This window comes from Poecile atricapillus, chromosome 4 (assembly GCF_030490865.1).
Source record: "Poecile atricapillus isolate bPoeAtr1 chromosome 4, bPoeAtr1.hap1, whole genome shotgun sequence".
Lineage (NCBI taxonomy): Eukaryota > Metazoa > Chordata > Aves > Passeriformes > Paridae > Poecile > Poecile atricapillus.
In genome coordinates, this window is record NC_081252.1 from 70,984,072 (window position 1) to 71,006,835 (window position 22,764).

Below are 22,764 nucleotides of genomic sequence, written 5' to 3' on the forward strand. Positions count from 1 at the left end.
GCTGGCAGCTGTCCTCAGGAATAAGCTGGAAGAACACTCATCAACGTGTGTCACTCAGTGGTTCTGAGCCTGTGCTCCAACTCAGCTCCATTCCCCAACATCAGCACACCCTTAGCCCAGTTTGTTGCCCAATTTCTACCACTGCTTCCATGAGCTTTGGAAGATTGTGTCTATTTATAGTAGCAGTGAAGAGGCTGATGACAATGAAGAGGTTTTAATAAAATTTTTATTTTAATGGACACATTTTACACGGTAAAATACTGGCATATATAAGATTTCTAGATTCTCTTGCTGACTCTCTTCAAGGTGATGTCACCCTTGGTCATGGACTGAAAAAGAAAGGGAAAGTGTTAGCTTTTTATGAATTCAGAGAATTGTTGAATATCTCAAGTTGGAAGGCACACATAAGGATCATCTTGGTATTCAGCTCCAAACTGTACTTAGGATCTGGTCTTGCAAATCAAAACTGATCCCCAGTCTATCTCTTATAAACTGAATTTTTAAAGCTTTGGATTTCTTGAAGAATACCTCACAGCAAGTAGGGCTAAGCTAGCATCCCTCAGCTGGGATCAGTTTGCTTCACCTTTCTTCTCTAAAAGTGCCAAGCACTTGTTCCTCTGGATGGGTGAGGACACACCCTGATTGCCAGGAACTTTGATCAGCTGTGCCTAAACTGGGGTCTTAAAAAATATCCTCTGGATCATACTCTAATGAGAAACTGCCTTCAGTTCCTGGCTGCAGAGCCTGTGTGCAAGTATGTGCTCTGCTCCAGCACCTCCCAGAACCTCTGTAGCTTCCTAAGACCAGGCCTGTGAAGGCAGCTCTGCTATACTTACGTAGGTGATGGTGTCTCCATTGAGCTCTGTGACGGATTTCATGCCTTTCACCTGTGTGACCAGTTTGTTGTTACCCTCCATCTGCACAACAACCTGGTGGAAGACAGAAGCATTCATGTTATTGCTGGAGACCACCTTGACCCCTGCATTTTGTCCTTCCCCTGCTGTAGCAGGAGGGGACTGCAGAGCCACCTGAGCTGCACATCTAAAAAGGCTACAGAGAGCACCAACACCCCACCAGGGCGGCTGTTGCTGATCAATGAAATTAATCAGATAAATAAGAAAGCAAAGCCCATTTCTGTTTATCTGTCCTGCCCAGCTATAAGACGTGTTTGTTTGCCCTTGAGCTGCTGATGTACAGAGGCTAAAACTCTTCTAATATCTGTTTCCCCCTGGTCTAAGGAAGTGGAAATCATGACACAGCTGGTGCAGCTCTCAGAGCCCCATTCATGGGGCATTTCTTTGGTGATCATCCCTCCTGCTTTCAAAAGCCCCTGCAATTCCTTCTTCCCCTGAGGCAGAGATGACAGGCAGTATTTGCCAGTGGGGTTGCCGTGACATTCTATGAACCATTAGAAACTAATGTTGAGAAATGGGAGCTGACCCAAGTTCAAGAGTGGTAACTCCTCACCATGCTGAGCCATCTCACCCAGGGTAACCTGAAGCAGTGGGAAAGGCTAGCAGAGAAGCTAACAGCTACTGGGACTTAAAAGGACAGATTTATTGGTTTATGATTCATTGTCTGATTTTCCTGCACTACCTTTGAGCCAACATAATTAAGGTGGAGGTATGTTTTGTGTTGCAACATGACACAAAGTCAATCCTTTTCCACCTCAAATCTTTCAGGACTCTTCCTGACAAAACATTTTACCAAAGTCTCTCTAGCCTCCTTTTTCAAATGGGATATTGAAACACTGGCTTCTAGTGTTTTCTAAAGTGACTATTAAAATAGATTCAGAAATGCAAGGCTTCTTCTGTAGGAAGTGCAGTACATTAATTAATACCTGTGGTATGGTCAGTCCTTTTGCTCATATGCAGAGGGAATTGTTGGAAAGGAAATTTAATGTCCCTGAGCCCCCATAGCAGAGGAGGGGCTGCTCACTCACCTTCACTTTCTCTCCAGTCATCAACTCTATCTCACTCTCCTCCCCAATGGTGAACTTGTTTGTTATAACTTTGGAGCCAGTGGTCACAGTAATCGTGAACTTTTTCCCATCCTGTACAATTTCTGAGATGCTCTTGAGGTCCTTGCCCTTCTGGATCTGGTCCTCAGGGAGCCCTGCCCAGGAACAAGAGACATTGAGTGAACGGTGGAGCCATCTGTGGGCAGATTGCTGCTGCTGAACAAACCAATTTGGGGTTTGGGGACCTACAGTTGGGAAAATTTCTATTCCAGTGTGGAAAAACCTTTCAAGGATGATGCTTCCCCAAGAGCCATATGTCCCTGAGTCTGCTGGGGAGGAAGATTAATACTGCCATCCTGAATTTTGTGTGGGAACTAGACATGTGCTGTGTCTTGCTGACCTGAGAGCACAAACATCACCTCCCCATCTAAGAATAAATCCTGCTTCCCTTCCTTTGCTGACAGGCAAGGAAAAATGGATTAAACCAAGAGAGAATAAAGGAACAAAGTGGGTTTTTTATGAGATTCATGGTTCCTCAGAACCAGCTTATAAAATCTTCTCCCAAAGCCTGAAGGTGATCTGACAGGTAGAGCCCTTCTGGCACATAACTGAGCAGAAATACTGCAAAGACCCCTGGATCCCTGCAGGACCACATTTCCTGTCACAGACAGAAGTGGAAATCTATCAGACACATTCATCATTTAGCATTTAAATAGCACCAACTATTTTTCTGATGAACAGTGGGATGTGAGGCTTTGGAACATCACAGCACAGTGGCTGAGCAATGTCCTGCTTGCCCTCAAATTTCACAGCCTGATGAAGCAGATCTGTAGTGCCCCTAAGCTACCAAGGTCCTTCTGGCTTATCATATGTGTGCAGCACTCAGCCACACTGGCCAGTGGCTGCAGAACCTGCCAGGACTGACTTCCTGCAAGTCACAAAACTTCACCCATCATCTCTTGACCCCCAGCCCCAGCCAGAGAGAAGCTTTCTCTTCTACTTTGAGATTACATCTCCACACAAATACATTTAAAATCCCAATAACTACAAGGTGACAGACAGAAACAGGAAATCTCAGAGATGTCTCAATCTGCAACATCAGCACATCAGCATGGTTGGCTCCCAAAAATCAGTGGGATCTGCAAAGACAAAGCAGCACATAGCACATGCAGGCACTTACCCATGGCTCTCATAAAGGGCTCAAAGTTTTCCTGGGACTGGAGCTCATATTTTCCAGTGAAGCTCATGGTGGAAAGGCTCTCTGTGCTCCCAACACAAGAGAAGGTGCCTTGCTGGTAAGCAGAGCTTGGTTTTATACCATCCTTCTGCCTTAAAAGTTGGCCAGAGGTAGGATGATGTAATTGGTTTATGGGCATGTTCAAACATTAACGTAAAACTGGGCAATGGTCAGTGATAAATTGCTCTGCATTTTACAGACCACAATTTACAACGTGGGGGCAGGGAAAACCCCATAAAATCCATTTTATGGAGGTCGCAATGTGGCATCTATAAACAAATTATGAGAAAAAAAAATTGTGCAAAGAAGATCATTATCAGAGGAACGAGCCAAATAATCTAATGAGTCTGCAGTCTGGCAGCACGTATCTGGGGGAGGAGAATGTGGTGACTGTGTGTCCCCTGGAGCTGACACTGGGGGGTTTCTGCTCACTGGTGTGTGCACAGTGGGTCTCTAGCACTGGCAGAATAGTGGTGGCACCCTGGCAGGGACTGACTCGCTCGCAGACCTGCGCTGGTGAGGTTTGGTGTAATCCAGATAAAGCAGCAGCACAAACCCATCGCTGGCCTCTAAGAAAAAAATTCAAAAAGAAAATACTCCAGATAAATTCCTGGCCTTGCACTGGCCCACCTGAAGACTGCAGTTTGAATCAGGCTCCACCTCTATAGTCCTGTGGGGATAGAGCTGGTGCCATTAGTTATCTACCAAACCACTTTCATCTCCTTTCCCCATAGGAGCCACAGTCACTCATGTACTGAAGAAGCATTCCAGCCCTTGGAGCTGCAATTCTCCCAAGTGCCACATCAGAAGGGCCAGCAGCAGCCTCCAAGCTGAGCCAAATTCCTCCCTCCAAAGCAGGACTCAGAGCTGGGCTCCTCTTCCAGTGCTGTCCCTTTGGCTGAGTGTCCCAGATTGTTTCATGGCATCTGAGCATCCATCCTCTGGGTCTGGACTTCTTGCCTCAGTTAATTCCTCCTCCCTCCCAAAATCAGCTAGCATCTTTGTCATTTTTTTTAAATTGAAATCATGTATGAGTGAAAAAGACCTGTCTTCTTCCAAATTGGAGATGCTGTAAGAGCCTTCTGCTGCCATCTGTCCTGCTGCTACTGTCCCAGCCGCGCTCTCCGTGTTGCAGTAGTGAGCCTCAGTTTCTGGTTAATTAGTACAGGCAGTGTCTGCCAGGTGAGGCAAGAGAGGGAAATCCTTGGCTGGTGGGATGGACAGTGGATGAAGTTGGCTAAGTGGGAGGGAAATCCATAAGGGACATCATCCCTATGCATCATGTACGGAGCCAGCCAGAATGCTTCAGAGAGCATTCATGGAGGGGTGGATGGACTCAGCAATTTCTCCAAACAGTTTTTTGGCTTTTTTTTTTCCCATTTTATCCCCTCAGGAACAATGCCACATTTTTATGCCTCCCTCAGGTGAAGAGCCCAGTGTCAGATGGGGCTGTGCTGACATGTCCTTTTTCAATGTCCTCTTCATGGGGACAGAGGTGACTGACCTCTTCTGCTGTGTCCTGGCAGCAGCCTGAGCTGGTAGACCCCTGCCTCCTGTCAGCCAACATTCTCTGGCCGTGTGCCAGCTGGAAGCACATGTGTGCCTCCCAGATTTTCGTGTCCTGGACCTCCAGCTGCTCCTCCAGGCAATTCAGGTCCCCTCTCTTTGCATGATGGGGAGAGACATTATGCTTGAAACCCTGCTTGAACTGCAGGGTTCCCAAGCCCACAGTGCCCACGGAGACAAAGCTCCTAAGGGCTGTATGTCACCCATCAAATGTTAAAAGGGGAATATAATTGTCCAGGACTCTCTTGGTAACTGGGCAGAAATTTTTCCTCTCACAGGAAAGAACAACTCATGAGAGAATTCACCTCGTTTAGAACCCAAGTTGTCTTCTGTAGGTATCCTCTCCTCCTCTGCTTACTGTGAATAACTGTAACATAGCTGTACTTCTGATTTGCAATTGCTTAAGTGGGAACTATGGATCACTGTTAGAAAATTTAGAAATGTGATCAATGAACAAAAATAAATCTCTGTGTTTTGTTGGGTTCAACATTCTTTTATTTTCTTTAGCAAAGAAATGCAGTTTGTATTAAAGAAAGGAGAAATGCTCTCTTTTTAAAGAAAGGAGAAATGAAATTTTTCCAAGGTAATTATTATCTAGCCAGGCCTGCTGAGCAAATGGCAGGTGAGATAAACTTAATCTCAATAGCAAAGTTCAGAATACTTATACATCTCCCCAACAGAAGACGGCATCTTTTAAAATATTATATAATTTTAACTTTTCAGAGCCAAGAAAATGCACCTGATTTGCATTAACATGAGGCCATGTTAATTGATAATTTGATTAAAGTAAATCCATACCATAAAACCTAAAATGTATGAAGGGAAAAGGAATGGATAATTTTCAAAAATTATTGAGGAAGCTACATCTTGAGGGAAGCCAGCAGGTACTTCTGTCTTTAAGTTGCTTTGAAAATAAAGCAGAGGGTCTTAGAAGCTTGTCAGAAAAAAAGACTGAAGTATCTTATTTCTGCCTTTTGCACCTGAATCAGAGATAGGAACACACAGAACTTCTCAGGCAAGAATATCATCAGTGGATCAGCCATGGTTTTGGCCAAATTTTAAACCCCACCTCCCCTGTCTCTCTGGCCACTCATCCTGTGTCTCCAAGACCCACCTCTTGAAGGAGAGGTGCTCAGCCCAAACATCCCAAACTGCAATTTGTGGCTGGTGTCTCATGTTACAACATCTTCCATAATTAAGAAGAGCTTGGCTCTGTGACCTCTGTAGCTGCCTGTGGAGCAGTTGCATCTTTTTATGACATCCCCTCAACCCTTCCCTGGGATTCCTGAGCTCAGTTCTCACTTTCACTCAGTGTCTGGGAAGCCAAGATCCTACCTGCACTCCTTCTTGATGGGTTGGACATTATGTCCAGATGTTGAGGTTTAAGTCTCCTGAAGAAGAAAAAAAAAAAAAAAAAAAAGAATCTCTCTGCCTCCTCCAGTTCAAACTGAAACTGTTAAATTAAGTTCTGAACTACAAAAATTACTTTATAGCTAAAGCACTTTCCTGTAGCCCAGGGGAGGGTCCCTGGCAGCCCTGTGGAGGTTTGGGAATGTCTTCATGCATCTCTACCACCTCACTTGTTTCTCTTTTCTAACCCACTAGTGACTCCCCAGACTTCAGTGAGCCCAGCACCTCAATGCTTTGGGAAGCCAAGGCTGGGCTCTACACTAGGATTTTCTTGCCCAAATGTAAAAGGCTACAAGCCAGGACCTTTGATGATTCAGTCCTGGATTTTTCTAGTGCAGGTCCAGTTGAACACCCCAAAACCCCTAACCATTTTTTTTTTTTAAAAGCTTGGTCAAAAGCTTGACAGTCACAGATCTCCAGGTGGGCTTCCCGCTGTCTCAACCTATAGTATTGTTGGGTAATTCTATTTCTGCTGCCCTTGAACCTGGGAACTTGGTTTGCTGCTAGATTTTCACATCTCTGGTATGATTATTTTGAACCTCAAGGAACAAAGGTTTCCTCATCAGGCCACATGGCTTCATTGCTTCGAAAGGTTGGATGGGCTGGAGAAGATGCTGCTGCTTCTGTGAGCTCTCCATCCCTCTTGGTTTTCTATGTGCCGTGTTACCAAGACAGCACAGAGATTAAGCACTTTTCCCAGATTTTTCTCTTTTTAAAATGGTCTTGGCCGTCTGCTGAGATTCCTGTTTCCAAGCTGTAACTTCCAAGCTGCAGACATGCAAGCGCCATTTCATATAGGTTTAGATTAGATATGTCATTATCAGAGCAGTGATAAGAATGCAAAAGCAGTAGCTTGTGCAGAGAGCTGCTGCTTGATAAAGCTTTCCATCGATGCTGATATTCATAGAAGGGCAACCCTCAGTCTTTGTCATCTTATTGTAAAGGTACCAAAGGGAGAAAAGGGTTGGTATTGCTTCTTCAAGGTCAAGGCAGCTCTATCACTGATAGCACAAGAGCCTTAGCTCTGCTTATCAACGATCACCTAGGGAGCAGAGCTTACAGAAAGGTTGGACTTTGCTGCTGGGATCTTGCTCTAGAGTAGGAATAAAGCTGCTGGCTCTGTCATCCACTTCCCATTATCTTGCCTCCAACATCTGTGGTGTAGCGCTGTGGCCTCTCTCTAGGCACAGGGAGCCCTCAGAGAACATGCATTGTCCTTGCAGCTTGGCCTTCAGTGGGATGAGGCTGCCCTCCATGCCACAGCCCAGCTTGTGGAGGCAGGGTAAAGGACTGAAAATGGTGTTCATTGCTTATGGAGCTAGTTTGTACCAGGGCAAGGAAAGAAAATGTTGGGAAAGAAATGGAGCCATTAGCAGTCAATGTTCTTGAGTGAGCAAGGTCTGGAAGAGACCCCCAAAGCAGAGCCAGTGAAGATTTAACTAAAGGTGCATCTGACCCCACCACACATCTGCAGTGCAAACGTCTCCCTCTGATCCAGGCACATGAAGAGCCCCAAGACACACTGGGGACAAGGAAACCCTTGTCTGAGCAAGTGCAGGAGACTGCTGTGTTGGCATGGAAAGGGCAGCAGCCTCCAAGTGCCCACAGGTGGTCAGATGAACTCCAGTCCTGGAGGGACACCTGGCTGTCACTGTAGGCCAGTACTCACCTGTCTAGCTGTGCTCCCCTTCATCCTGATTTATCAAGCACAGTGGCTCACTCAGTGCTCCTCACAGAGGGCTGCAGCTGATTAGTCAAGGCAAGGAGGGCATCTCAGGGCCAGACAAGCATGGGGAGAAGCCTGTTTGCCCTGAGGCAAATATACAACCACAATCTATATATTAAATGAAAGAAAGTCCAAGCAACAACCCCCAAGACCTTCCCTAGCAGATGGTGCTCTTTGGCTGGGGAAAGCAATGAGCCAAGAGTGACGCACCATCCAGAGGGTCAGTGCTGAGGCAGGACACACCTACAAGAGGGGCAGAGAATTGCATGGAGTCTGACAGGAACTGAGTTTTCTCCAGGTTCAGGACCACAGAGGTGCTCCATGGGGAACAACCACGGTGCCAGCAAGACCAGAGCTGCAGACAAAGCCCAGGATTGCCACTGATGCCTAAAGAGGCTGCCTGGAACAGAGGCTGGACAGAGTTAAAGGAATAAAGTGGGTATTTATTAAAAGGCCTTCGAAGGATGCACCTTGGGCAGTACAAGGGCCCGGCTGTGGCCCCACCTAAGATGGACCCCAAGTCACGAGATTTCACACTCTTATATATTTTAGTCCATTTACATATTGGGGTTAATTGTCCAATTACAGCTTCAGGTTATGAAGTCCCATCCTCCCAGATTGCTCTCCTCAATTTGCTGTTGTTTAGAGTTTTTTGGCCCAAAGTTGCAACGGTGTCTTTGGTTCTTAGGCAGGAAAAGGATTGTGTTGTTAACTACTACTGTGAAAAGAACTTGCTAACACTTTATTTGGAGTTCAGAGTTATATACTAATGCAGTACAGAATCTGGAAAATATGAAAGTTAAAACTTAAGGTATCACCACTGTCCATGTCCCACTTGGTCCTGTCATGTTTTTATAGTCAAAGTACCTCCCTGAACACAGGTATCCCCATTTTGCACATTATGGAGCCTTGACTTTCCCAAAGTCACCTGGAGAAGCTAATAAAGCATCTTCCTTGTCTGGTCCCTAACTGGGGGTCATAGAGCCCATATGCTATGGGATTACAGATTTTGATAAAAAATGTGGCTCAGGGGTATAACGTAAACTTCAGCACAGTAGAACCAGATTGCACAACCTTCTCCAGGTAACAGCTTCTCCAGTATCCCACCAGGGAAGTCAGGACTGCACAATTCCTTTTGGCTCTGCCTTTATGAGTGGGTCCTGCACTTTGGCCTACAAGACCCAAACCACAGCACAGTGTCCTTGCCCTGGTTGTGAAACACCTTGCTCTGAGGAAAGAGCGTTGCACCCAGGTGTGGGGAAAGAACCAGTGTGTTGGCAGCTCCTTGCCCTGCAAAATCACCAGAGGTAGAAAAGTCTGTATGTGCACATTTACAGATGAGAGGAGATAATCCATGTGGAAGTCCCGCCTCACGTCAGCTGAGATACTGGCAATTTAGATCAGATTTAGAAAGTGGGGGAAAGAGACACTTTTGCTGTAACAAAGATGCAGCTTTGTACAGTTTAATTTATTTACAGTCATACATTTCTCTCTTATATCTCCCTGACATGAGGCTCAAAAAAATAATAGCATGTTTGCCTGTGCAGCTGCAGACACTCTGCAAGCTTCCTTAGCCTCCTTCCTGGTGTAGATTCTGAGCCTGACTAAGGTGTGGATCTGCCTCTGAGAAGGCAGAACTGAAATACTTTAATTTCTGGCCAGAACCTTGCAGTTTTTTACCTGGAATCTCCCTGTTTTCTCTGTGAATATTCACAGTTCTGTACGTGAAAGGGCAGGGGACACATAACTTCAACAACCCCCAGTGATAAACTACTATATAATTTTTCTCACCCAATGTCACACACACTTCTCACTGGGAGGAGCTCTGTACAGGGTAGAAAATGGCATTGCAAAATCCGAGATATCCTGGTCACTGCCTTTCTGGACCTGCCTGGTGTTGTCTGGGTCACTTACATGTCTGAAAGTTTTTGTTTGTGTGCAGTTTTAAGACAGCTTGTGAGCAGAGACAGGACTGGGAGATATGGGGACATTTTTGTTCTGATCAGGGTGATGTGATGCTTTTTTGTTAAATTTGGTGCTTTTTGGACCTCGACGAAAGTTGGGATCCTTTCTTGTGCGCCCTTTTCTGAATGTCTCCCTGGGAATAGGAGGGATCCTGCTGAAAAGAAGGTGATAAAATCCCAGGATGGGATTTTTTTGGGAGAAGCTGGGTGAACAAGAAGAACCTCCTTCCCACTCCGATGAGCTTCTGCATCAGCTTTGTATCCAGCCCTCCTGCCGCGGGACACCGCCCGTGCTTCTTTTTTTTCAGCTCCAAAACTTCGGAGATGTGTTTCCTGGCTTTTGTTGGGATAACTGGGTGGAGGGTGGAGAGACCGGTGGGAGTGTGGAAAAGCCTGGATGGGATCAGGGAAAGGGATGTGCATCTCCTCCAGGATGCCAGGACACAAGGCACTGCCGCCATCTAGTGATCTGGGATTCACCGGGGGCTCCGCAGCGCTCCTGGGGAGCCTCTGCTGGGGAAATGGGCCGGGGACCCCCACCCAACCTGCCTCTTGTGCTCCGGACATGTAGAGGGGCCCACTTTGCTGGAGAGGATGAAAAAGCTTCTCAGCAAACACGAAGTTGAGAGTTTTGCTGTGCTTGTCTTTGAGTGCCGCAACACTCAGGGCTGAGATGTGAAATTTTAGGGGGATTTGTGCAGGAAAAAAATTGAATTTTTTGCTGTTATACATGTCTTTCTGCTTCCTCAGTCCTCATCAAGCTTTGGGATGCCTTTGGAAGGTGGAGAGGCTGAGGAAATTCCACCTGGAGGGATGAAAAATTACACATTAAAAAAAAAAAAAAAAAAGGTGAAATTTGATCCAGCCTTGGGGTTAGCAAATACAGGTGATTCCTGACATATGAGTCCAGAGACCACGAACTGCTCAGGAATGGGCAAGGTCCAAAGTGGAACTGCAGATCCCAGCAGGAGTATGAAGGCACTGAGTAAGACCAGGTTAATTAGAGGCTATTACATTTTCAAGCTCTTCATCTGTTGCTGCAGTGGATGAGTCCTGACAGGCAGCATGGGCACACTCCTCCCCGCCTTTTCTTAAAAATTCAAAATAATATTAAAGAATCATAGAATGAATCACAGAATCACAGGGTGGTTTGGGGTGGAAGGGACCTGAAAGATCAACTGGTTCCAACACCCCTGCCATGGCCAGGAACACCTTCTATTAGCCCAGGTTGCTCAGAGCTCCACCCAAAATGAAATGCCACTCTAAACTTGAGTGCATGGAAATCGTAGGGCTGAGCATGGGAAAACCTCTCCAACTAAATGGCACTGCCATCCTGGTTTGTGTCCCAGGCTGTGTTCTGTGCTCACCTGTGTCTGCCACATCAGCAGTCCCCTCACCCCAGCATTAAACACTGACCTTGTTAATGAGGGTTTTCCCTGCTGATAGACCCAGGGCAGAGCTGTGGCAACAGCCTCTTTGCAGATGCTGAGCAGCAGGTATCCTAGTATAATCCTTTTTTTTTTTTTTTCAGGGCTCCTGCATCCCAGAGGGATGTAATGCTGAAGGAATCTTCAATCTCATTGTAAGCTCTTCACTTGGAAAAAAAAATTGGGTGCATTAATGAAGTCATTTCACACAGCTAAAACACACCTTAAATAATTAGACATATGGTAAATGAATGCCCAGAGGCATAAGGTCCCATGCTGGTGGGAATAGGTGAGGTCTCATTGAAGTGTGCTGGGTGACTCTTGCAAAGATATACACTGGTGATATTAAATACTTGCATCGATAATGAAAACTATCAGCTTGTGCAGTTCTTCCTATGGATTTGATCTTGTCCCTGTTCTAGCCTGAATTAGAGTTGAGCTCAAAGTGTGCTCTGCCTCTGCATGGGCAAGGAAGAAAAATCCTGAATTCACCTTGGCATAGCAGCATGGGAAAGGGGAGAGGTTAGAATAGAGGAGGCAAATCACATATCCTGCAGCTTTTGCTGTTTCCTATACTTATAGCATTGCACTGTTTTGTCCAGAGATCCCACTTGCAATTTTTTGTGTCAGCTACCACTGGAGCATGCTGAGGAGCTGAGACTCTGTTTTGGAGATATCAGCCACTCCCCTCAGCATCCAAGTAACCTGGGAGCTACCTCTCACTACAGGGATGGTGATGGGAAGGTTTCACCATAGATTTAAACCTGACCAATCCCTGAAAAACAAGGTCCAGCCTTGCTGTTTTATCCAAAACCTTCTGAAAACACCTGGATCCACATCTGGAATGGTGACATACCTCCATTACAAGGTGAGCACCCCACTGCATGCCAGCGTGCCAAGAGGATCTGGTGACTACAGGTACAGGGACGACTGTGGGGCCGCAGCAGGTTTGGGTGGCTCAGGCTGCATCTTTGCAATGTCATGAGGAATACTGAGCACAGAGATGGTGGGGAGATGTAGGCTGGTTGGTAATACAATTTATATAATTAAAGATAAGTAGCTCCCTTCCTAGCTGATTTCCTAGAGGTGTGCTCTGCTCTGACCCAGTGTTTGAACTCAGATTTATTATTAAAAAGCTTCTGTTTGCTTCGTACTCTGCTACAGCTGCCCTGCTCAACCTTGAGCAAGATCATCACAAGCAGCTCTGTCCAGAGCCTGAAGTTTACCTACTGACTGTACCTGAAGATCCTGCAGAAAGAGTCCTTTGGGATGTTTGGTGTAGAAAAGTCATTTTCCACACCAGTGCCTAGTGACTGGACCACTCTCTACCAGACATTTTTCTCATTGCTCCAGTTAGAACCATAAGAATAATGAGAGAGAAGAAATGTGTTTAGGGTCAGACTCCAGTGCTTTGGCAGGTGGGATGTCTCTTGCTGCAGACATGGGCTCTGTGGCTCATAGCAGGTTGTTATCAGCCATCATTTGTACCTCTGCTCCAGCCTGCACGGGCTGAAGTCCTTCTGCTTTCTCCAGTACTGAGCTGTATCCTGGGTTTGTTCAGCCACCGGTCCTGTGCTGACCTTGCCCTTCAAAAAACGTTGATTATATTAAAATAAAAAGCAACAAAGGGATGCACAGCCCTTCCCTGTGAAGAACTGGATTTTTTTTGCACAACCCCTCGCACGTCTCCTCTCTCTCCTGCGCCTCACTTTCCCCGTTGATGTACCAGGGCTGTTGAGAGGCTGAGCAGAGCTGAGTTCCACACTGACTGTGCTTCCAAGGGACTTCTGGGGTTTCCTGACCCTTCTCTAAGCAGCTTCAATCTCAAATTTAAATCCAAACGCAAGGTTTAACCAGGTGTCTCCATGTTTCCCCAGTCAAAGTTCGAATGTCTCCAGGATTATACAAGAGACCACAAGGTCTCCATGCCCTGTGATCACTTTCAGGTTAAAAGCTCTCTCCTAATATTTAACCAGATTTCCCCCTAGCTGCAGCTCGCACCTGCTGCTCCTTGTCCCGACTCCTGGCACCAGCAGAGGCAGCTGGGCTCCGTCTCTCCCACATACTCCCATTCCCAGGCTTGCTGCAGGCCCCGGGGGACACCGGCGGGTGGCACTGGGGACAAGTTTTCCGTGAGCACCGGTGCAGAGGGTGGCCGGGCTGGAGGCGGTGGCCGCAGCTTGTGTGGCCGCCTCGCTGCGGTGCTGGGGCGCGCTGAGGGGCCAGCGAAGGGCCTGAGGTGGGCACGGCCGAGGGGTTCTCAGGGCGGGGGGGACACAAGGGCTCGGCGGCCGCTCGCTGGGATTCGCGCCGATCCGGAGGGTTTAGCTCAGCACTTCCTACACTGCGTCAAATCCTGTCCTTAGTTTAACCCCTTTGAACAAATCAGCTTGCTCTAAAAACACGGCGATTTCTTACTTTTTTGTACCTTTTTTTTTTTAATTTTTTTTTTCTTATTTAAAGCTCTGGCTTTTGCAAACAGCCCAGAGAGGGACATGACGTGCTTCTGCAGCGACTTGTGCGCCGCCAGGGCTTTTCCTCAGGGGGGAAGCGCCTCCCTGGGCAGGGTGAAGGGAAAGCGGGACAAGGAGGCTCCAACCATGGCACAAACCCCAGACAGCCTTTCCACCTCCCGCAAAATGCCCTGCACTGGCCCTGGCTGCTCCAGCTTCCCGCGGGAGGAGCTGGTTTGTTCCCTGGGGAGCTCTGCCCACAGGGGAAGTTTTGGAGGCAGCTGTTTTGGGATGAGGGCCTGTTCCTGGTGTGGGGGTGCTTTGGGCTGCTGGCAGTGATTGTGGTGCCTCCCCAGCAGCCATGGAGTATGTCAGCACACGGGGAGGCGCGAGGGCCGTGGACTTCGAGGGAGCCCTTTTTTCTGGCTATGCACCCGATGGGGGCCTCTTCATGCCCCAGCGCATCCCCTCGCTGGACAGGGACACTCTGCAAAGGTGGAGCAGCCTCTCCTACCCTGAGCTGGTGAAGGAGCTGTGCTCCCTCTTCGTCCCGGCCAAGCTAGTCCCGCGGAACGTGCTCAATGGTGAGCTGAGAGGGGAGCTGCTCACAGGGATGTGTGAGGATCTGGGGGGTTCGGATGCATCTGCCTGCCTTTCCCCCATCCTCTTCACAGCCCCCAAGAGGAAGGATCCTGCTGCAGCATTGCTTGCCCCTTTCTGTAGCCTGTTCTCTGTCGCCTTGCTGGCACTAGTGGAAAAGCTGGCCCCTGTGTATAAATAGGGGTTCTGGTGACAGCAGCAAGCTGATGTTGTGGCTCTGCTCACTGCTGGGGCTCCCTCCAGGGCTTTCTGCTGCTTCACACTTGCCTTGAAATCTGTTTTTTAATGTTTCTAACACTTATGAGCTATCTATTCCACCAGAGGGCAGCTGCAACCTCTGTCTCAATGGCACATTAGTATAAAACTCGGATTTCCTGTATTGTATTTTTAAATACAGTTTTCTGATTGTGTGGCATGTCCCCTGGGATTGCTTAGCACAGAGTTATCAAACACCATGAAGGTGGGCTGGTTCATTCCTAATAATCACAAATAACTTGTTGGATATCTATCACTGCACCAGAAACTGAGGGCCTTTGGTTGTGCAGAAAGGTACCCAAGAGCACAAAGAGCACAAAGAGATGAAGGAAGCCATGGGTCAGAAAAACACTCCTCTAATTTAACAGGCCATTTAACCATTTTCCCTCTAGACCTGATCGACAGGGCCTTCAGCAGATTCAGACACAAGAATGTCGTGCATCTGTCCAGGCTGAAAGATGGGCTGAACATTTTGGAGCTCTGGCATGGTGTTACGTATGCATTTAAGGACCTGTCCTTGTCCTGCACAGGACAGTTTTTACAGTATTTTTTGGAGAAAAAGCAGAAGCATGTCAATATTCTGGTGGGTAAGTATGACTCCTTGGAGGTAAGGTTCTTGGGCAGGCCTTTACCTTGAGAGCCATCCTCCTACAGTCCTCTCCAAAGATGCCCCAGGATGCTATTACCTCATAATCTCCAGACAGTGCCAAGGTGGCTGCTCTGGCCAAAAATGTCATGGAACATCTCTGCATCTTCTTAAACTGCACTGATGCAGGTTTGATTGATGCAGCAATCTTTTGCTTTTCTTGGTGCTTCCTCACTTTGAAACAGGGACTTCAGGGGACACGGGCAGCTCGGCCATCGAGAGTGTGAGAGGGCAGAAGAACGTGGACATCTTTGTTCTGCTGCCCAAGGGACTCTGCACCCAGATACAGGAACTTCAGATGACCACTGTCATTGAAGACAACGTCCATGTCTTTACTGGTTGGCACTGCTCTTTGGACTGTCCACTTTATGGCCCTGCTGTGTCAAAACCTTGATCCTAAAAGTCTGATGAGTCTGCTCAGTGGGATTTGCAGCTTTAGCAGCTGCAGCCAGCCAGGGCATTGCTATCACCATGTCCATACATCTGGCTAACAGGAGACAACCTCCCCAGTTTGACAACCAAGCAGTTTAAAGTTTACTTTGCTCCAGGCTGTAGATCAGAGTTGCCTCCATGCAGATGGTTGATGTTTGGCTGAACTAAATTCAGCACTGTTTTTTGTCACTAAAGGATTGGGAGCCACCCCTTCCCTCTGTCCTCTCACCTTCGTGGGTGATCCACTCCCTACCACCATGCCATCCCCATGGCATTGGTATCACCACTGGGTGCTTGAGATGCTTGAGTTCCCATGGACTCCTCTGCTCAGCCAGGTCTCACCTTAGCATCTCACTAGGAGATGCAGCATTTGCCTTCCTGGCAAGTTTATATTTGGTAGAAACAAGAGCCCAGAGTGCTGTGTCTGCAGAAACCACCTGACTTCCACAGGGTGCCACTCAGGCCCTGGTTCACACAGCCCCCAGGGCAGATGGGCAACTTGGGACACTCCTGGCCACAGCAAACCTCAGGGCTTGAGACCAACCCTATTTCTGAGCAGAAATACCTCGTGCCTGATGCACTGCTGCTGGCAGATCTAATCTTTCCTTTCTCCTTTTGACAGCTCATGGGAACAGTGATGAAATAGATGAGCCGATCAAGGAACTGTTTGCTGATGTCAATTTTGCTGGAAAATACAACCTGATGAGCTTGAATTCCATCAATTGGTCCAGGATTATGGTGCAGATTGCTCACTACTTCTATGCTTACTTTCAGTGTGTCCCATCCCTGGATACCACCCCATTGCCAGTGGTGGAAATTGTTGTGCCCACGGGAGGAGGAGGAAATATCACAGGTAAAGGGAAAAAAGATGGGTTAGATAAGAGAGAGAGAATGCTGTGATCTGTGGACCAAAAGCACTTTGCAGATACTGGGTATTGCTATTTATTAAAACACCCACTCTCTGGTAGGATTTCTTCAGAACCACTTATATTTTATTACTCATGTATGGTTATTACTCAATTTAGGTGTCACAGATGATTTGCAAGGTACAGAAAAACCCAAACCACCCTTTGATGATGACTGTAACTATCATGAGGATGGGCACATTACGAGAGGACAGAATGTGTTTGATGAGGAAAAGAGGGGAAAATGCTGTGGCTCTGATTTCTTAAGTGAGACATTAACAGAGCTGTGGAGTCCTGCCTGGTTTTCTCTGGTGTGCATGGTAATGAATGGTCAGGAGAACCACTCTTAATTGCATAATCTGGCCTTCTAAATGAGAGTCCTTGATTGTCTCAGTCCCAAAATAGGTGTAGAACTGTCTTCTGAAAGCAATAAAGGATTTTATATATTCACTGCTCTTCCAGGCTGCCCATCAGAGAGGCAAAAGCCCAAAATCTTCATCTCTCTTACTTGCCTGTCAGCTGCCTGAACTCTTGGTCCCTTGCCTATCCACCAGCAAAAGTGGAGATCAGCAAGGGTGTGTGTTCATTGGCAGGTGAAGCATTGCATCCCTGGATTTTATAATCTGTGCTCTACCAAACCACTGAAGTCAGATATCTCGGAGTCCACTAGGGAATATCATTTGTGTCTGCTTCTGAACTAGATGATCAGTCAATTTGTACAATGACTTCTTTGCTATATCTCCTTCAAATATTTTTTCATCAAGCACTCATGCTTTTTTTTTTTTTCACTTTTTTTCCCTAGCTGGCTGTATTGCCCAGAAAATGGGTCTCCCAATTCGACTTATTACTGTGGTGAACAGCAATGACATCATTCATAGGACTGTTCAACATGGAGATTTCTCACTGGCAGAGAGCGTGAAGGCTACGTTAGCATCAGCCATGGATATCCAAGTACGTAGTGAACTGGCCAAAATGCAGCAATAGGAAATATTACTGTTTGTTTTTTTAATCTTGTGCTCTGTTCTACCTGTAAAATTCTGCCACTCAATGATGCATTAGGAAGTGTGACTCATATTGACCATTTATGCTACAGACTGCTGGGCTGAGCTAAATCAAACACCTTCTCCCTCACTTTTCAGTGCTTGACTTTCTGATCTTCATTGTTGAGTGCTGGGTTTCCAGGGATTCATTCAAGCTTAGTGAGACAGGGACATTTCCCCAACATGTGACAGCTAGAGACCTAAAAATGCCATCATGTCTCAAGGGTTTTGTTGATGCTTTTGAAAAGCTCCACAAAGAGCAAGAGGAGAGACCAGGAAGGAGGTAGAGAAGTCCAGAATAAATGCCTCCTTCATGGCTGCCTGCAGCTTGCTCAGAGCAAAACAAGTCCCAGCAGGCAGGGAAAGGCCTTGGAAAAAAAAGTCATGGAGGTACAGAAACAAAACACCTGGAAGCACATACCTCCCCTTTCATTCCCACCCTGGGATCCCCAGGGATTGGATCTGCTTCCAAACAAGTTTTCAAAGTGGGAAACCCTTGGTGTTGTACCTCTGTGGCCTTAAGCTACCTGGATTTTCCAAAAGCTGTTCAAGCACACTGGGAGGACCTGGGAGTCTGGAGGGACTGCCTTGCTTCGCAGTCACTAAATCCCTATGCCACTGTCACCAGGATGTGCTCTGCAGCTTGGCTTTCCTCCTGAGCCAGGAGCTTGTGGGGCTTCTCAGAGCTCCAAGGGTAATTGGGCTCCTCTCTCAGCCCACCTCCCTTCAGTAGCACTGGTCAGCAAGTGCCAGACTTTGGGATCTTGGGAGCAGAGAGTTAAGTGAGATTTCCTGAGATTCCTGAGGAGCTAGATGAGTGACTCCCTCTGCACATCCCCCTCCACGGCTGCATGGGATGTAATTTTTCAGCTCACATCTGAACCATCCATGCAAATATTTCCATAACTAAGGAGAGCATTTGTTCTGGAAGGGAGTTCAGGGGGTCTCTGGTTGGGACTTGTTTAAAGCAGGTTCAGCCTTGAGGTCAAGTAAGATTGCTCAGGGATTTGTCCATTTGGGTGTTAGAAACCTTCAAAGATGGAGAGTGCACAGCCTCTTTAGGTTGCTGCTTCTGCAGAATAAGGTAAAGCAGAGAAAACTTTCCTGTTAGATGCTGCCTGAAGAGTTGAAGGTGAAGCAGAAAGTCAGGTGTGGATGTGCCTTGTAAGGAGCAATCCTAGGACAATCCCAGCAGATGCTGTGTCTTTGCAGCCAAGTTCTCTGTTCTCTATTTCTGAGCTCAGAAAGAACCACACAGCTCATATCCACACTCCAAAATTTTGTCCCCAGCATGACCTGCCTCCAAACTGGGCCCTGACATTCTGCTGGAGAGCTCTGATGGGTGGGACAGCAGCAGAAGCCTTACTTAGATGGTAGGGCTGATACTTGCACCTGGCCCAGACCCAGTTCAACTTACTAATGTCACCATAGTGTTCTGTAGTGGAAACCATAAGGCTGGTGGGAATGGAAGGTGAAGGGGAAATGTGGGAAGAATGTGGCAAGGATGTGGGAACAGCAGAAAGAAGCACAGGGAAAGGGTGTCAGGAGCAGTGTTGGAGGCACCTCCAGGAGCCAGTCATGGAAGTCCAGGCACGCTGACCTGTATCTTCTCAGGACAGCCTAAAACAGGGGACAGCCTAGAGCGAAGGGCAGGCTACACCCAGACTAGACTGAAGATTAGAGGCTGGAGGCTCTGGGAGATGATGGTGGGAAGATGAAGAACAGAACTGGGGCCATAAGACACCCAGATAAGGACACAAAAGGCTGAGTAAGTCCTGATGACTTGACAAGGTAGGACAGGGTTGAGTGACAAAAGGTCACAGGCACTGTCAGCTGCTAAAAGTTATGAAGTTTATCCAAACCCAGCACTTGAACCCAGGAGGTGAGATGAGGACTCTGTAAGTTGGTGCCCCTTGTCCTGTCTGTCCCTACAACATATCTCAGCCAAACCATCTGGATGAATATTTCTTGGTGCTTGTAAATGTGCAGGAATGAGGCAGGGCAGAGAAATTGGTTTGGGACCCTCCTGTATGGTCTTGCACAGAGTTCTACTGCAGTGTTGCAATGCTGATTGCTACACAGCCATGTAGGCCAGTGAGGCCCTATATGTGCCCTGAAATTCATGGAGATTATCAGCCAGCCCTGCAGCGAGCTGGGTGTCTCATTAAGTCACGCAGGAGCTGGATGACTCAGAGCAGCATCTGCAACACTGAGTAAACAGCTGGATATTTCTGGTTCTCCAATATACAGTGTGTTATTAGCCTGGGCTCCTCACGGTGATGGTACAGATGTGGTCATGCTGTTGATTCATCAGTCATCCCTTCATTTTCTGTTTTAATCTGATGGTCACTGTCAGACTGCTCTGACAGGTCAGAGGTTCAAAAGACATTGTGTTCCCAAAGACTTGTCTTGGGAGGTAGGTGAGCAAAGGGAAGACAAAAAGCCCCCAAAAAACTCTGGCTTCCACCAAGAAAAACACAGGGGTAGGACCTCAGCCCTAATGACACATCAGAGAATCCACAGGGATGCTTTTCCCCCTCTTTGAATTTCCTCACCTACTGCCTTGTTACCCCAGGAGCCTTACAATGTGGAGAGGATCCTCTGGCTGCTCTCAGGCTCTGACAGCTGCCTGATAAAAACTCTGATGGAGCAATTCAACATCTCAAAAAGGCTGAAGCTGCCAGAGGATTTGCACAGAAAGGTGAGTTCCTCACCCACACAACACTGTGCCTGTGTGTGTGTATAAGGAGATTATTGCTACCAGATATTCCCAATTCATTTTCAGAATAAAAAAAATCATAGTGGAGAGTATGCAACCAAAAATTTAAGCGTGAGGCCAGAACAGAAGTTTTATAGCAATGTGTGTGCATGGAGATACTAAAAAAACCCTTTTTATTTTCTTTTGTTTTTAGGAATGCTCTTCTTCATGAAACTAACTTTAAAATTGCCTGCAGTTACTTAGGTAGCATATGAAATTGGTCCATCCCTGGCCATGCACTGAGGCATTGTGCAGTGGATGCTGGCACAAATTGGGTATTTGGGAGTGGGTCTGCTGAATTTGGTGCAATTCAGCCTTGCTGTTGCAGCAAAGGGGAGCACAAACGCAAAGCAGAGAGAGATCCAAGATGTGAGTTGTGAGATGGCCAGGTGCAAAATCCTGCCTTTTCCTGTCCATTTCCGATGTGCTCTCCCTTACAGAGCAGCCCTTGCCCTGTTTGTGCTGCAGAAAGATAAATACTAAACAGTTTTATTATTAAAAGCAAGAGGAGCTGTTACACTGAGGTGGAATTTACAAGTCCTCAGAAACTCCCCTCAGAGCATGGAAATATCAGTGCAGACACGGGGAGCTGAGTCCTGGCTCCTGCCTACCCACACTGGCAGCACCTGTGGATGGAGGCCCTTTGCCCACACTCCATCCTTGTGGTTTTTTCCAGCAGTGTCTCATCCCCTAGCTGCAGCAGCAATCCCTTTTCCTTCAGTCTCTGGGGGAACCCATCCTCCAGCCTCCCTGTTTCCACCTGCTTTGCTGAGTGCCTGTGGCACAAACCCAACTGGGAACACGTTGGATGGTGCCCTGTGCAAACCTCTCTGTTTCCCCTCAGCTCTCTGAGACCCTGGGATCGTGCTCAGCCTCTGACCAGGACATTGTGGGTGCCATGCGGCGCTGCTGGGAGGAGAACCAGTACCTGCTGTGCCCCCACTCTGCTGTGGCTGCTCACTACCACTACTCACAGCCACACAGGTAGGGAGAGCCATGGTCAGGAGTTAGGAACTGCAGCATCACTATCCCCTTGCTCCTGCAGCATCTCCAGCTCCCAGCTCGCTTACACCATAAGTTTTCTTTCCTTGTCTTTCCTTTCCAGCATCCCCCGGTGTTGCTTGGCTCCAGCCTCTGCAGCCAAATTTCAGAATGCTGTTCTCCAAGCTGGCCTGGTTCCCCAGATCCCCTCTGAAATCACTGCCCTGATGGCAATGGAGACCAGGTCCACTCCCCTGGAGTGGGGACAGGACTGGGCACAGATGCTCCGGGGCCGGATTGAAGCTGTGGCACAGCGGTGGGAGGCACAGGCGGGTCAGTCTGCACCCCAGGGCAGGGGGGGATCACTGGGCAGGTAGTCACACAAACCTGACTACTGGCCACAGCTGGACAATGCCTCCCAGGGCTCATTCTCCACTCCCAGAAAAGCCCTGTCTTATGCTGGGAGTCTCCATGCAATGATTTATTAGCAAGAATGCACTTTCCTGTTGATTTACATGGACTATTTCATAACATTTTCAGTAAAGAGTGGAATTATATGGACAATTTCATAACATTTTCAGTAAAGAGCACTGCAATTGTATCCCCTTTTTCCTAATAAATCATGAAAACTGATTGAAACTCTTGAGTAAACCTGTCTGTTCCATTGTTACTGACTGTTACAGAAAGCTGCCTTAGCACTACCCACAGCTGCCTGCTTCTTGAGCATTATCTGGTGATTCTGGCTCTGTGCTGGGATGTTCAGCTCAGCAATCCCAATAGCACCCAAGATGCTCATAGGAAACACATGCAAGAGTGGAGCCACTTCACCCATCCCTGTAATTTAAGCAGTGCCAGGGATCGTTCCCAGGCATTGAAACTTGCTCTGTGGTAGTGTTAAATAGCAGATGTTTTCTCAGGACAAGCTTATCTTAAAGAGCTGCTTTCCAGTGCTGTATCTCACAGCTTTTGGTCATAGTCCTGCTTCAGACTCTTCCCAGGCAACTTCCACTGTAACAAGTAGGAAATGGGAAATTCCCTTTATCTTCTGCCTGAAACTTCAGGTCTTTCAATACCACATTCTCATCATATACATATAAATATATAAATACCTTGTGTGGGAGCTGCCTCCACAAGTCATGCATCTGGCAGGAATCTCTTGTGCCTAAAAAGGGGGAAGAAAAATAGGAATAATTATACCGGGGGGGAAAAATCCCCCTTTGCCATCAAAAAAAATTCCCCCTTTGACATCAAAGGAAGTCCTGTAATGGGAAGATTAATTTGAAGGTTTAGTGGCATTTAACGGGGTAAAAGTAAATTCTGTGAAGTGATTCAGCTTGGGATGTTGCAGAACATGCGGGAAGAGTGGGAAGCTTGGCCTAGGCTGCAAGCTGCCTTGCTGGCACC

The 22,764-nt window shown here is 47.3% G+C and overlaps 2 protein-coding genes across 3 annotated transcripts; one reads left to right on the forward strand and one right to left on the reverse strand.

Annotated features, from left to right (window-relative positions):
• Positions 1-208: 208 nt before the first annotated feature.
• On the reverse strand, positions 209-3,298 carry FABP1 (fatty acid binding protein 1). Its single transcript, XM_058837345.1, has 4 exons — positions 3,141-3,298; positions 1,943-2,115; positions 837-929; positions 209-329 (listed from the first exon to the last, which is right to left on the reverse strand). The coding sequence occupies exons 1-4, from the start codon at positions 3,205-3,207 to the stop codon at positions 279-281; spliced, it is 384 nt and encodes a 127-aa protein (XP_058693328.1). The 5' UTR covers positions 3,208-3,298; the 3' UTR covers positions 209-278.
• Positions 3,299-13,341: 10,043 nt separating this feature from the next.
• Positions 13,342-21,998, forward strand: THNSL2 (threonine synthase like 2). 2 transcript variants are annotated; one of them, XM_058838722.1, is made up of 9 exons: positions 13,342-13,529; positions 14,100-14,327; positions 14,991-15,185; positions 15,430-15,582; positions 16,299-16,529; positions 17,384-17,532; positions 20,197-20,322; positions 21,224-21,363; positions 21,485-21,998. In XM_058838722.1, exons 2-9 carry the CDS (start codon positions 14,105-14,107, stop codon positions 21,735-21,737), a joined length of 1,470 nt encoding a protein of 489 aa, XP_058694705.1. In that variant the 5' UTR covers positions 13,342-13,529; positions 14,100-14,104; the 3' UTR covers positions 21,738-21,998. The 2 variants fall into 2 exon arrangements, with proteins under 2 accessions (XP_058694705.1, XP_058694704.1); XM_058838721.1 differs by having other exon boundaries at positions 13,349-13,529; positions 14,103-14,327.
• Positions 21,999-22,764: the final 766 nt, after the last annotated feature.